We start from the raw sequence: 15,443 nt of genomic DNA, 5'->3' as shown, positions 1-15,443 counted from the left end.
CAATGCGGGACTTTTTCGGAATCATTTGGGATCCCTTCCGGCATCATTTCTGGGTGGTTTTTGGGAGTTGTCCGGGATCCCGTCGGGGTTATTTCGGGAGCTTTTCGGGGCTAATACGGGATCATTTGGGGATCTTCTAGGGGTCGTTCGTGACTTTTTCTGTATTATTTCGGGATCATTTGGGGACCCTTCCGGCATAATTTCTTGATGGTTTGCCGGATCCATCAGGGACATTTTGGGATCATTTGGGGACCCTTCCGAGATCATTTCTGGATCCGTCCGTGATGCCGTAGGAGCCATTTCGGGATTTTTTGTTACTTTTCCGGGATCGTTTTTGGACCCTTCCGGGATCATTTCTGGATCTGTGCGGGATCCCATCTATGTCATTCCCGGACTATTTTGGGATCCTTCCGGAATCATTTCTGTATGGTTTTCGCGATCCGTCGTGGATCCCCTCGGAGCCATTTCGGAACTTCTTCTGGAGTATGTCGGGATAATTAGGGACCCTTCCTGGATATTTTCTGGATGGTTTTTGAGATCCACCCGGGAGCCCGTCAGGGTCATTTCGGAACCTTTTCGGGATCATTCTGGAACACCTTCAGGGATTATTTCTGTATGGTTCTCTGGATACGTCTAAAATCGTGTCGTTGTCATTTCGGGACTATTTTTTTGGGACTATTCCGGGAACTTTTGGAGACCCTTTCGGGGAATTTCTGGATGGTTTTCAGGATCCGTCCACGATAGCGTGAGGGTCATTTCGTAGCTTTTTCTGGATAATTTCGGGATCATTTGGGATCCTATCAGGTTATCAGCTCATTTAGTTCTTTTTTTTTACTCAATTACAAAAATAAAATGCATTAGTAAGAAAACAAATTTTTAAACAGATAACTTGATAAGCAGGCTAACGCGAATAGCCCATATATTTAAATTTCTCCTTGCGGACGGGGCCGCGGGTAAAGGCTAGTATATTATAAATGGGAAAGTTTGGATGTTTGTATATTTGTATGTTTTTCCAGACGTTTGTCTTTGTGACTCAATCACGCAAGAACGGCTGGACGGATTTGGATGAAATTTGGCACACATATAGCGAATAGTCTAGAGGGATCTACTAGCTTTTTTTTGAAAAGGGGGAGGTTCCCGTCCCCTAGGAACAGTTATAATTTAATTATTGTATTTTTTCGTATATGTCACTGAATCACGCCAGAACGCCCCCTCTCGTGCAAAATATATAAATTGTTACAACTCAATGTAAATTTTCTCCTAAATCAATAATTTTTGGTATCTGACTCATACAGATCGAGATCTAAACAATTTTGGAAAAACGATCAGTGGTACTCTCCTCCTCCCTCCATCCGCCCTCCTTCAATTGTTTTTATTAGCACGCTTTTATTAGCTTTACCTGTATGTTTCTTTGTAACTCTTCATTCGCTCCAACGCGCCTGCTGCCTTATTAACATGGTTTTATAATTATCTTCACCCTATTTGTAATCCCGTTTGGGTCATCGCGATCATTTGGGGACCCTTCCGGCATCATTTCTGGACGGTTTTGGGGATCCGTCCGGGATCCCGTCGGGGTCATTTCGGGACTTTCTAGGGATCATTAGGGGTCCCTTCCGCGATCATTTCTGGATGGTTTTCGTGATCCGTCCGGGATCCCGTCGGGGTCATTTCGGGACTTTTTCGGGATCATATGGGGTCCCTTTTGGCATCATTTCTGGATGGTTTTCGGGATCCGTCCGGGATTCTGTCGCGGTCATTTTGGAACTAATTTTCCGAAACTATTTCGGGATCATTTTGGGCCAAGATCATTCCTGGATGGATTTCGGGATCTGTCCGGGATCCCGTGGGGGTCAGTTAGGGATCCGTTTGAGGTCCCGTCAGGGTCATTTCGGGACTTCTTGGGGACTATTTCGGGATCATTTCTGTATGGTTTTCGGGAACCGTCCGGGATCCCGTCGGGATTATTTCGGAACTTTTTCGGGGCTAATACGGGATCATTTGGATACCCTTCCGGCATCACTTCTGGATGGATTTTGGGATCTGTACGGGAACCCATCAGGGTAATTTCGGGACTTTTTCGGGACTATTTCGGAATCATTTGGGGACCCTTTAGTAATCATTCCATGACTTTTTCTGTATTATTTCCGGATCATTTGGAGCGCTTCCGGTATCAATTCTTGATCGTTTGCCGGATCCATCAGGGTCATTTCGGGACCATGTTGGGATCATTTGGGGACCCTTCCGAGGTCATTTCTGGATACTTACAGGATGCCGTAGGAGTCATTTTGAGATTTTTTGTGTTACTTTTTCGGGATAGTTATGGAACCCTTCCAGGATTACATCTGGATCCGTGCGGGATCCCATCGTGGCCATTTTCGGACTATTTCGGGATCATTTTGGGACCCTTTCGGAATCATTTCTCTATGGCTTTCGCGATCCGTGTTGGATCTGTCGGGGTCATTTCGGAACTTTTTCTGGATAATTTAGGAACCCTTCCTGGATGGTTTTTGTGATCCGTCCGGGAGCCCGTCAGGGTAATTTCGGAACTTTTTCGGGACTATTTCGGGATTACTTTGGTACCCTTCAGGGATCATTTCTGTGTGGTTCTCTGGATAAGTCTGGAATGGTGTCGTTGTCATTTCGGGTTTTTTTAGGGCTATAACGGGAACTTTTGGAGACCCTTCCGGGGCACTTCTGGATGGTTTTCGGGATCCGTCCGCGATAGTGTCGGGATCATTTCGTGGCTTTTTCTGGATAATTTCGAGATCATTTGGAGAACATATTAGGTTATCAGCTCATTTAGTTCTTACAAAAGTAAAATGCATTAGACAGACAAAAATTTTTAAGCAGATAACTTGATAAGCAAGCTAACGTGAATAGCCCATATATCTCATTTTCGCGTTGCGGACGGGGCCGCGGGTAATGCGGCAGTTACTCACAAACGTTCGTACCAAAAACGTGTCAGCTGACACGATCTATCTTATGAGTGTGCAAGGTAAACGAAAACTCTCCGACGTGCAACGCCCGTACGTACGTAGCCCGGAACGTAGAAATCAAAACATTTTTGATTTTTCCCGTAAGAACATGTCAGCTGATCGCTCTCTCACTAGACAGAGTTGCCTAGTAAACTTTTATGCTCTAATTTTTGACCGTTTGCAGTTTTATGCAAAAACACCTAATTAAAGTTTGAAAAATTGTGAAAATAATTCGAAATAATTATGTAAAAGTGCAGATTATAAATAAGTAATCTATATATATTTATTTAATATTAATTCCAGCCTTTTACAACATCAAAAATTAAATTGGAAAAAGTTGATGTTTCCATAAGCATGCATGCAAAATGGTCAATGGCAACAGTGCTTATCTGTAAACAATACACACACAAATATGTTATTTACATGTACACAGACGCACACATTGATTTCTACGGGCTTGAGGGTTCGGTCAAACGTGTTTCGTACGACAAACGTCCGTACGTACGGCACACGTCGGTGGGTAATTGCCGCTTAAAGGCTAGTAATCAATAAATGTCAATTTGTATGACAAAATGATAGAATAAAATGGAATCAAACAAATGGCATCTCAAAATGTAAACGTCACTTAGAACTTACATAGAAAATCAAAATTCAACAGACTTCTAAAGGGCGAATTAATGGTGACTTATAACCATAAAGCCATAACCAAATAAATCAGCTGATCGAACCTACCTTATGGAAAGGAATGTAATCGATTAATGGTGCCATACCATAACGCTAACCCCATAGCCAATCAATTGGTTTTTGGTTCCTAGCCATATCCATAACCTAAAAATATTTGAGTTGGTGAATTTAATAACTTTTTGTAGATTTTCTTCATTGTTTTGGATACGTTATGACTAAGAGACTTATTTTTTGCGGAATATGTTTGTAATTTTTTGCGTTTTTTTCATTTTTATGAAATTTTCAAGATTTTCAGGTTAAGGCACCATTAATCGATCACATTGAGATGGTTATGGATATGGGTATGGTTACGACTATGGCGTTAGGGTTAAGGAAGTTTAATTTGGCTTTAAGTCAAGTTAAGTGTTGCTAAGTTTCGAGTAATCAGTAACATGCAATGTTCATATAACAGAACTGTTACAGTTCTCATGTCAAGTCAAATCTATGCTAAGTATCAGTTATGGGCCCTAAACGGTGACTGCTTTGCAAATACCAGAGAGGATAGATATAATATGAGGCGTCATTTCAATTTTTAATTGTAATGTACCTGATTGGCGGGTATTAGCAAATTGCCTTCTACACATTTCTAAGAAGTTTATATTAATATATATTGTGATTGTTGGAAAGAGGATGAATTGCTTAATTAATACGATCCTTTAAAGCAATCAAAAATACCTCATGAAAATGTGTAGAAGCAATTTAAAATCACCCCTCAAATGGGACATTATAAATAAATTTTGCAAAAAGTATGAAATGACGTCCCTTATTATATCTATCTTCTCTGCAAATGCCTATATGACACTACGGGGACTCATTAAAGCATATAAATTTATAAGGTGTAAAATTATATCCATTTAAAAAAAATGTTTGTTTTCTTATACAATTTAAAAAATACCAAGATTAAATGAAAAATCAAAACTAAAACATCTTTACTAAGAAATTATTGTAAATGACTTGCTGATGTCGGAGATTGCTGATGAAGGACGGCAATTATGCTTGCAAGATTGCATTCCTTTGAGTTTACCGCGTTTACACCATGAGATATGCGCGTAAATTTATACAAATTGTGTAAATGATTTTTCATACAATATTTTACAGTTCCCTTACGCACTAGATAAATTTATACGTTTACACACATATAAGGCATTTATAAGGTTAAATGAGCCCCCCTACTATTTACAATATAACATTAAAAACAATGCAAATAACACGAGAAAATTTTCTCTGATGGTTCACTTGTTTCACAAAAAGTTCGTTTTAGTTGTGTTTTAATGCCCAAAATTTTGAAACTAAAACCAAAATTTACATATGTCAGAAAAAATAAAGAAAAACCGGCCGAATGTCAAAAAAACCTATAGAAATCAAAAAGGCTTGTTTGTTTTCAATGAACTACGTTGTATTTTTCTTGTATTTCGTAAATTTTTTTAAATATAGTTTACACACTTATCCCAGTACTGAAAGAGTATTAGGAGAGATACAAGATATTTGATAAAATACAGGAAAAATAAAGTGGTGTCATATAGGTAAAAGCAGTTCTACGTAAAGACGGATTATTTTTTTGGTCGCTGCACAGCAAAGAGAGGGGCAATGAGTTCAATTGTTATATTATGGCGCTATCAAAGCGTCAAGCTGGAGACATTGGTGCTTTATCGGTAACCGTATCGGTAACCTTTTAACAGCTGATTCGACCAACCTTATGAAAATCAATGCAATCGATTATTGGTGCCGCTAAGGTCGTAACCGTATCGTAGCCAACCAATCGGGTTTTGGTATACCGTCGTAACGATAAACAGCTGATTACGTTAGGGATACGTATACAGCGATACGACATACGGCACCAATGACTCCGGCTTCAAAAGGAAGCAATGCGACCAAAGTGTTTACGTGTAACCGCATTAAGGGCCAATTGATGGTGACTTATAACCATAAAACCATAACCAGATAAAACAGCTGATCGGACCTACCTTATGGAAATCAATGTAATCGATTCATTCTGTTTTAGTCGTTTCGTTGGAGTGGTCGTGCGGGTCATCCTCGGCTCAACCACATTTTGTCGGGCTTTTTTAGTTGAGCTGAAAATTTAAAGAGGCCTCAAGGTTGGCTTTGTGCTTCCTTCTGGCGTTTTGGCGGAGTTGGGAGTTGCACTGCCTCGCTGACCTGGATTCAGGATGGTCTTTTTGCACTCCTAACAGAAATCAGTGTTACAAATAATTTTGGAATACATATAAATTACTTATTTTGTGCCTGGCGTGGTGCCATTTAAAAACCTAATTTCTATTGACTTTGTGCTTGGCTTTGATGCCTTTTAAAAAAGCAAATTATTCTTGATTTTGTGCATGACGTGAAGCCTTTTAAAACGCCATAAAAAAATTAACATTCCGAGAAATAACGGTACTTTGATATCGAATAACGGAGCTGTGTGAATAACGGAGGAACATGTGAAATGAAACGACAATATTGAAAGACCATTTTGATTCTGAACCTGGTGCTATGGTCATAGAACCCAGCCATTAATACCAAATCTAAAAAAAAATAAAATAATTTAATCGATTAAAGGTGCCATACCATAACGCTAATGCCATAACCATACCATCGTATGGCGTTTTGGTTTCTCGCCATATCCATAACCTAAAAATATTTGAGTTGGTGAATTTATTAACTTTATGTAGATTTTATTCATTGTTTTGGTTACGGTGACTAACGGACTTATTTTTTGTGGAATATGTTTGTAATTTCTTGCGTTTTCTTCACTTTTATGAAATTTTCACCATTTTTAGGTTAAGGCACCATTAATCGGTCACATTGGAGATGGTTATGGATATGGGTATGGTTACGACTATGGCGTTAGGTTTAAGGAAGTTTAATTGGCCCTTAAGTCCGTCGTTAGCTTATTCTGAACCTGGGGCAGATTCAATTACTGCGAGTTTTAAAATGTACTCTTTTTTATATAAATTGAATAAAATAAAGCCACTGGTTTCAAAATAAGCTGCAGTTCTGAGAAGGGCCTAAACCTCAAGACTATCGCAAATTATCGACTTTCGAAAATTTTCCAACTTTATTTTGTCAGTGCCGGCAAAAGTCTAGTTAAGGGGTCGACTGCTAATCCGCGTCAAACAATATCAAGAGAGCTGTCAAAAGTACGCACGCAAGTTTAACCTCGGCAACAAAGAAAAGTTGTATCTCTGTCCGGAGATATTTTCAGTTGAAGTTTGCGATTTTCATGTGGTTGTTGTAATGTTGGTGCACCCAAAAAAAAAAATTGTGATCATAAGTGTCTCCAAACCGGTGTTAACACCCAGGGTAATTTTTTATAAGCGCGGTCGAAGGCCGCCAACGCAGAAAAGTGTAATAGTGCAGTTTACGGTACCCACCGAAATTTGGGCCAAAATTTTCGAGTGAGGTATCAAAAGACGCGTATTCACGTCTAGATTAAGAATCCAAAGGCGGAAAATAAAAATTTTAATTCGTTCAAAAGATATTAACGAAAGACCCGCGGGTACCTCCGAAACCGGGGGTGGGAACCATAGTATTTTTGCGCAGAACACCTTTCTGCCTTGGCGGCCTTTGGCCGCGCTTATAAAAAATAACCCTGGACTACGCCATGCCAAGTCCGGGTGTGTGGTATAACCGTGGCTACCGCCAAGGTGATGCATAATTTTTTTTGTGGGTAAAACACAACGACAACCACATGAAAATCGCCAACTTCAACTGCAAATATCTCCGGACAGAGATAACATTTTTCTTTTCCGCCTTCGGATTATCGTTCTCGAGATTCATACGCGTCTTTTGATACCTCACTCGAAAATTTTGGCCCAAATTTCGGTGGGTACCGTAAACTGCACTACTACCCAGAAAAGTGTTCTGGGCAAAAATATTATGGATCCCGCCCCCGGTTTCTGAGGGACCCGCAGGTCATTTTTCAGTTTTCCGTTAATATCTTTTGAACGAGTCCAAATTTTTATTTTCCGCCTTTGGATTATTAATACTGTTATAATGACGCGTCGTTTGACACCTCTCTCGATATTTAGAATCGTATTAGCAGTCGACCCCTCAACCACTCTTTTACCACAGTGTCAATCGCGTCGCCCTCGTTTTCAGCGCAATAGCGTAACGCCGCGCGTCATTACATAGGTATATTTAGAATAAATTTTTTTTTAAAAGCGAGACTTTTGAAATCTATAGTTAAATTCCAAACACCTGCATCTAACAACCGATAAAATGTGTGATGAACGTAAGTCACTCGCTCTTAAATTATATGAGATAAATGCTTTCAAATTTGGTGATTTCAAGATGAAGACGGGCATTAATTCACCTGTATATTTTGACTTGCGCGTGATAGTCAGTTACCCACATGTGATGGTAAGTTATTGGTTAATCATGATATACGAAGCATTCAACTAATATATTTGATTAGAAAAATGTTGCCGATTTGATTGCATCGCATATAAAAGAGCATCAACTGACGGCAAAGCATATATGCGGTGTGCCATATACCGCTCTGCCATTGGCCACTTTAGTGTCTGTGCACCAAGGTACACCTATGTTGTTACGGCGCAAAGAGGCTAAAGATTATGGTACCAAAAAACTGATTGAAGGTTTATTTAGTGCTGGCGATACCTGTCTCATAGTTGAGGATGTTGTGACATCTGGTTCAAGTGTATTGGAGACAGTGCGCGATTTGGAGAAAGAAGGTATTATCGTCGAATATGCTGTTGTAGTGGTAGATCGGGAGCAAGGAGCTGTAGCCAATATAATAAAGCACAATGTTCGCATACATTCATTATTTACACTTTCATTTCTGCTAAAGACCTTAAACGAAGCCGGTAAAATAAAATCTGATACTGTGGATGCGGTTGCCAAATATATAGCAGCGTCGCAAATAAGCAGTGATGTCTCGCTTCAAAATCTACAACAAAACGTTCGTAAGTACTAAAGAATATTGTGAAAACAATCAAATTTAAGTTATTATCTATCTATCTATCTTCTATATGTGACCCGGTCTATGAAAAGGTGGCTTATGACACAAAGAAATTGCGAGAAACAGCTGTTTTTTTTTGCAAGAAACAGCTGTAAACAGCTGTTTTTTTGAGTCATAAGCCACCTTTTCATAGACCGGGTCACATATATAAAATTCAAATTATGTATGTATGTATGTAGGTATAGATCGGGTTGCGTCCGATCACAACCAAATTTACACAACCCTCTAGAAACCTTCCAGGGATGGTCATAGGCTAAAAATAATTTCGATATATAAAAGGGGCGTGGCACCCGCCATACAAATGGAATCTTTGATACTGCATAACTCTGGAGATATTCATGCAAGAACATTAAAAATCCGTAAGAAGTTATATGAGTTCAATCCCTAACACCTCCAAGAAAATGTGGTGTGAGGAAGGGGGGGCGTGGCACCTCCCATACAAATTGAATATATCATACTGCATATCTCTGGATGTAGTAATGGTAGGATAGTGAAAATTGGTAAGGAGCTATATGACGTTAAGTCCTAACACCTCCAGTAAAATGTGGAATTGGAGAAAAGGGGCGTGGCACCTTCCCTACAAATGGGATTTTTTCAGAACTATGGCTCCCGTACAAACTTAGGTTATTTTAACAGCTAAAGTTTGACTACAGAAATGAGTTTTGCTGCTATTCCTTTTGGACGTTTAGTAATATGCCGTCGTTAAAATTTTTTGTCAACTTCCTATTAAGTCGGCTTTAGCAATGTCTATCAATAAAGCTCAAGCACAGTCATTAGCTGTAGTAGGAATCAATCTTACCAACTCATGTTTCACCCATGGCCAATTATATGTAGCCTGCTCCAGAATTAGCTCATCGGAAAATCTTTTTATTTATACTCCAAATAATATTACAAAAAATATTGTATATCCTATGGTTTTCAGCAATACCTAAATTCGCAAATACACAAACTTAAAATAAGTTTAAAATTTGTGTTATTTATTTTGCATAATTTTATAGAAATGTGGGGTGAAGCCCACGGGCATAAGCTAGTTATAAATAAAATAAATGTAAGGTGCGTCGTGCTTCTTTAATTTTTCCTACAAATTGGCGTGACGTGACCTACTTGTTTTATGCCGACTCCAAACGGCATCTGCAAGGCAGATGAGTTTTCATTGAAAGCTTTTCATGGCAGAAATACACTCGGAATGCTTGCCAAACAAAATTTTTGATGTTGCTTTGCCCGGGGCGTGAACCCAGGATTTTCGGTGTGGTAGGCGGAGCACGCTACCATCAAACCACGGAAGCCGCCGTATTATAAATATATTGTCGTCTAACATGCATATTCCCAAAAAGCATTACGCGTTTATCAGGTACACTAGATTTCAGCTCTCATTTTACAAACATTATTCACTTATTTCATTAGCTCTTAAATGTCTAATCGGTTTTGGATATCCAATAAACAAGCCATAAAAGGCTTATACTGCATATAAAACCATCAACCATATCAAACTATCATAAACTTAATAAACAAAATTGCTGCCTTTATCTCTACTATTAGCCAGATATAAAACGTTATCTTTCTCTAAAAAGAACAAGTAAGGAAGTGTAAGTTCGGGTGAACATTACATACCCAGCTGTACATTTGAAAGGTTGTTTTTTGTTTTGTGTGCTTAATAGGCTTACAAGGCTGCACATAAGACATATACATATGGTTCTATTCGGACCACACAATACCGTCCCCTTGCTGAAACAACAAGTTTTCCACAAGAATCCCAGAGAGGAACGAGTGGGCAAACGGCAGGTAGCCGGGATCTCACGAAATCTCCGTTTTTACATATGACTCTAAACTGAACAACAGGGTCGAGTCGGCAGCGGAATATTCTCAGAAAAGTTCAATCTAAGCGAGAGCTTACGCTTACCCGACCACTGCAGTGTTCAGGCTGAACTTATAGCTATCTAGGAAGCAGGCCTATATCTTGCTAACCTGCAGGTGACCAATTCTATTTCAATTTTCTCGGACAGCCAAGATGCCATAAAATCCCTGCAATGCAGTAACACCTCGTCACTAGTGGCGTTGAAGTGCAGAGAAACCCTCAACAAGCTAGCTGATAAATGCAACCTGTGCATTATATGGGTTCCTGGCACCTGTGACATCTCAGGAAACTGCGCTGCGGATGAGCTGCCTAGGGAACGCACCAACCAGCAAACAATAACCTCCGCTGGTTGGTCCAGCCCTCCTCTAAACACCTGCAAGCACTGCTTGCGATCTCTATTCAGGGATCAAGCTAACGCCAGATGGGCTATGGAACCTATGTACATGTAGAATATCCAAACAAATCTGGCCTAAGCTCGATGAAAAGAGAGAGCAATCGGAGATACTGCTAAACCGTATCTCTATAAACCCACTAGTGGGCCTTCTTACAGGTCACTGTCTCATGGGTACTCATGGTGCCTATATGGGCCTACAGACAAATAACTTCTGCCGCAGCTGTAGGGACGAGGAGATAGAAAGCGTAGAGTACTATCTGTGCCACTGTCCCGCACTGTCAAAAACCAGGTACCGATGCCTCCACAGACACTCCTTTGGGGGTCTTGCGGAGCTTGAATCTGCACACACAAACGACATCTTGCGTTTCATCAGGCAAACACACTGGTTTAGCCTCACTGGGGTCTAAACACTCTTCGGACCCCCGCGTGGTAGCACAACGGGCCACGACGGCCTACGTGAGTCTCCGCTTGGACAGCGGAGGCAGCCACTTCAACCTAACCTATGGTTCTATTCTGAACTAATTTTTCTTCGAGTTATGGCTTCCGAAACATAGAAAATTGCTTAGTTATAAAAGGGGCGGTGTCACGGTAATTTTTTAAAATTTTAATTTTTTCAAATTTGAATTTCTTCCTATTTATTGTTATAAATCCATTTGGGAAATGAAATACCATTGATATAAAGCTCTTATTTGCAAACATATAGCTTATTTTATTCGTCCACGACCCTTTTGAAAATCTTTCATATAAAAGTGGGCGTGGTCCTTAATCGATTTCGTAAATTTTTCTTCAAAGCATTCCTTATAGTAAAGGCAAACACTCTGCCGAATTTTGTTACGATAATTTTAATGATTTTTGTTTTATGATTAATAATACTTGTAAAATTGATTTTATCACAAGTGGGCGGTGTCACGCCAACTTAAAATTTTTATTTTTTATTTTTATCAAGAGTCTCAATATCAGTCCACACGTTAATTTTCAACATTCTAGGTGTATTATTTACTAAATAATCAGGTTTTTTGTGTTTTCCAAAATGTTATATATATAAAAAGTTGGGCGTGGTTATCATCCGATTTCGCTCATTTTCAATACCAATGTATTCTGGGTCCAGATAAGCTCGTGTACCAAATTTTGTGAAGATATCTCAATATTTACTCAAGTTATCGTGTTAACGGACAGACGGACGGACGGACGGACATGGCTCAATCAAATTTTTTTCGATACTGATTATTTTGATATATGGAAGTCTATATCTATCTCGATTTCTTTATACCTGTACAACCGACCGTTACCCAATTAAAGTTATAATACCCTGTGTACAAGTACAGCTGGGTATAAAAAGTTGTCAACGTAGTTACATAAAAACGAAATATCCGGAAGAAGCTTGGGATCGCCTTACCTGCGTAGTAAGTATATACCCCTTAATTAATGTGTAGTAGCTAGAGCTGCGGTTGTTTTTGTTGTTGTTGTAACGAGCATCGTGGTATGGTGGTAGCGTGCTCCGCCTACCACACCGAAGATGCTGCGTTAGATTTCCGGACAAGGCAACAACAAAAATTTAGAAACAATTTTTTTTTTGAATTAGGAGAGTCTTTCTATGCGAGGTCGCCCCTCAGCAGTGATTTGGCAAACACTCCGAATGTATTTCTACCATGAAAAGCTTCTCAGAGAAAACTGTTGTTGTTGTAGCGATAAGGTTACACCCCCAGCGGGTTAGAGGATTAGAATATACCCACGGTAGGTATGAATGTCGTAAGAGGCGACTAAAAATCCAGATTCAAGGGGTTGTGTAGCGCAACCTTTTCAGGTTACCAGCGCAATATATAGCTTATCCAAACCCAATTGTCAACCTCACCTTCGGCGAATCCCGTTTCACTAACAGACGAGGCTCTAGCGACCCCAAGCTCCTCATGGAACTTGGTGGTGGGGAGGTAGGGATGGCCTGAAGGTTTAATGTGGCCGTATAAATCGTTCCCGAGATGGTCGGGCTAGCACCTTAATGGAGCTGTTACCGGGGCGTACCGGATCTGTATCCGGAAAAGTACCATCACATCGATAACACTCCCCAAAGCCTTCGGGGAGTAACCTTATCGCTACAACAACAACAACAACAACTCAGAGAAAACTCATCTACCTTGTTAGATGTTTATGGTCCTTTGTCGGATACAGGGAATGGTACGTTCCGGTAACAAGCATAATTAAGATACTAGCTCGACCATCTTGGGAACGATTGAACCATCTAGGTTTTGCTTGACACGTCGAACCTTTCCAGCAAAACACTTGTCGAGGCGTAAAAGCCTTAGAGGTATCTAAACTTATTTTTAATAGTTTTTTTTATATACTTATCTTTCTATACGGATGCGTCGCGACTTTACACTCTCTACGTCGAACTATTTATTGATTATATGTCCACAGACTTTATTATTTTCCTTTTTTTTTAAATATAAATTTTATTTCTTATTTCTAGCCACTGACTTCTCACGTACGAAACTATCATTTGAAAAACGCGCCACACTTACAAAAAGTGATGTAGCCAAAAAACTATTCAATTTAATGTCCAGTAAAAAGACAAATCTTTGTCTAGCCGCTGATCTAACGAAAGCCGAAGAAATTCTTAATATCGCTGATATTTGTGGACCTTACATTTGTGTGCTCAAAACACATGTCGACATTATCGACGATTTCAATGATGCGTTCATCAAAAATTTACGTCTTCTTGCAGAAAAACACAATTTTCTACTTATGGAAGATCGCAAATTTGCTGATATTGGCAATACTGTGTCATTGCAATATGGTAAAGGCATTTACAAAATTGCCGATTGGGCTGATTTGGTTACCGCACATACACTCACCGGTCGTAGCATATTACAAGGTCTAAAAGCTGGCTTCAAAGATAGTACTGCAGATGTTCAAAAACGTGGCGTTTTCTTGTTAGCCGAATTATCAAATTCGGGTAATTTAATCGATGCTAAATATTTGGAAGCAGTTAATAAAATAGCAACAGAAGGTGCAGATATTGATTTTATTGCCGGCATAGTTTGCCAATCGGCGAAGTGTTTCAATTTTCCTGGTTTAGTGCAATTGACGCCTGGTGTAAAGATTGATGATAGTGCTGATCAGCTGGGTCAACAATATCAAACGCCCGAAAATGTGGTTAAGGAGCGTGGTGCTGATATTGGTGTAGTTGGACGTGGAATTATACAAGCTAAAACTGCTCAAAAGGCAGCAGCGTTATATCGTGATCGTTTATGGGCGGCCTATACTGATCGTATAGCGTTAGAGAAATAGCAAAGTTTAATTTGGAATTGAAAATGCATAGACTGTGTGCGCACGAGTTGATACTTATAAAAGTAGACCTTAGCCTTCCATAAGAAAATTTTGACAGATGCAAAACTGAAGAAGTTTTTCAAAATAGATCAGATAAATAAAATTTTTAGCCACAAAAAATATAACTCACTTTCATTTTGTGCGGCATTCCAAACATGGAACGCTCTTAAATTTGTTCTTTTCTTTTTTTTTTTTGTTATCATAGGATAAAGGATATGACTCAATATGATATGTAACGGCTCGCTGTAGATGTTTGAAAGCTTTCAATTATATTATCTAATGTAAACATAATATAGATACTATTTATTAATCAACATTCCATATTAAGTTCTAAACATGCATTCAATAAAAAAATTTTAAAAATTAAAATAAGTTTTATGAATATATTACCTTCGCCAAATATATTTGTAATGAAAAAATGCGCCTAAAGTTATACCAGATTTTGTTGAAATTTTTGTGTTTTTATTTTTTTTTAAAGTAACATAACTGCGTATCCCACATAATCTGACCAAAACGATGTGACAGAAATTTACATCACTGTGCAGTTACTCTACCTTTAGTGCGAGTGGAATTGTGGTGCGCTATTATTATGTTTTATTTTTTTTTTTTTTGTTTTAGAGAAACCTAACCCATCGGGAGATTGAACTTTATTTTAACTATTTAGAAGACTGTGGTCTATCAAAAGATGATCTTGATGACAAAAATTCTGACGATGAGTGTCGCGATGCAGATGATGTAATAAGAGTGTTACAAGAGGAGAGCGACGATTGTGACGAAACAGATGAAATTCTTGACGATGATCCCTCTTTTATACAGGAGAACAATTCGGAAGAACAACAAACTACTCTTCATCTACATCTCTGACTAATTTGGCCACTTTTTCTTTTGATAAAAGGAAGTTGATATAGAAAAAGGGAAATATGGTGCATCATAGAGATAATATCAGTTTCTCTGGAAATTCATCTGTTTCTAATGAGATATCAAAACTGGAAAGCCCATATCAATGTTTCACCCACTTTATCACAAAAGATTTCATCAATAGATTAGTAGAGCAAATAAATTTATATATAATTCAATGTAATCCGAATTCCACTACATTTGTCACAGACTCAGAAGTCAGTGGCTAGGGGTAGTTATGAAGAAAGAGTATCTACAGTAGATGGTGCTGATCTGAGTTGCGTGGCATGGAAGGAT

At 39.0% G+C, this 15,443-nt stretch overlaps 1 protein-coding gene across 2 annotated transcripts; it reads left to right on the top strand.

Annotated features, from left to right (window-relative positions):
* The first annotated feature begins 7,785 nt into the window (after positions 1-7,785).
* On the top strand, positions 7,786-14,621 carry r-l (rudimentary-like). 2 transcript variants are annotated; one of them, XM_067758358.1, is made up of 4 exons: positions 7,788-7,929; positions 7,989-8,057; positions 8,113-8,620; positions 13,390-14,621. In XM_067758358.1, exons 1-4 carry the CDS (start codon positions 7,924-7,926, stop codon positions 14,208-14,210), a joined length of 1,404 nt encoding a protein of 467 aa, XP_067614459.1. In that variant the 5' UTR covers positions 7,788-7,923; the 3' UTR covers positions 14,211-14,621. The 2 variants fall into 2 exon arrangements, with proteins under 2 accessions (XP_067614452.1, XP_067614459.1); XM_067758351.1 differs by having other exon boundaries at positions 7,786-8,057.
* Positions 14,622-15,443: the final 822 nt, after the last annotated feature.

The sequence above is a fragment of the Eurosta solidaginis genome, chromosome 1 (genome assembly GCF_040869045.1).
Source record: "Eurosta solidaginis isolate ZX-2024a chromosome 1, ASM4086904v1, whole genome shotgun sequence".
NCBI classification, from domain to species: Eukaryota; Metazoa; Arthropoda; class Insecta; order Diptera; family Tephritidae; genus Eurosta; species Eurosta solidaginis.
Note: the sequence above shows the minus strand (reverse complement) of the source record. Positions and strands in the feature narration are given on the sequence as shown.

Bases quoted from the DNA above. Each gene is read 5' to 3' on its own strand.
- r-l (XM_067758351.1), top strand. From the start codon at position 7,917: ATGTGTGATGAACGTAAGTCACTCGCTCTTAAATTATATGAGATAAAT. The intron at 8,058-8,112 runs GTAAGTTATTGG...ATATTTGATTAG, and splicing joins TCAGTTACCCACATGTGATG to AAAAATGTTGCCGATTTGAT. The intron at 8,621-13,389 runs GTAAGTACTAAA...TCTTATTTCTAG, and splicing joins AAATCTACAACAAAACGTTC to CCACTGACTTCTCACGTACG.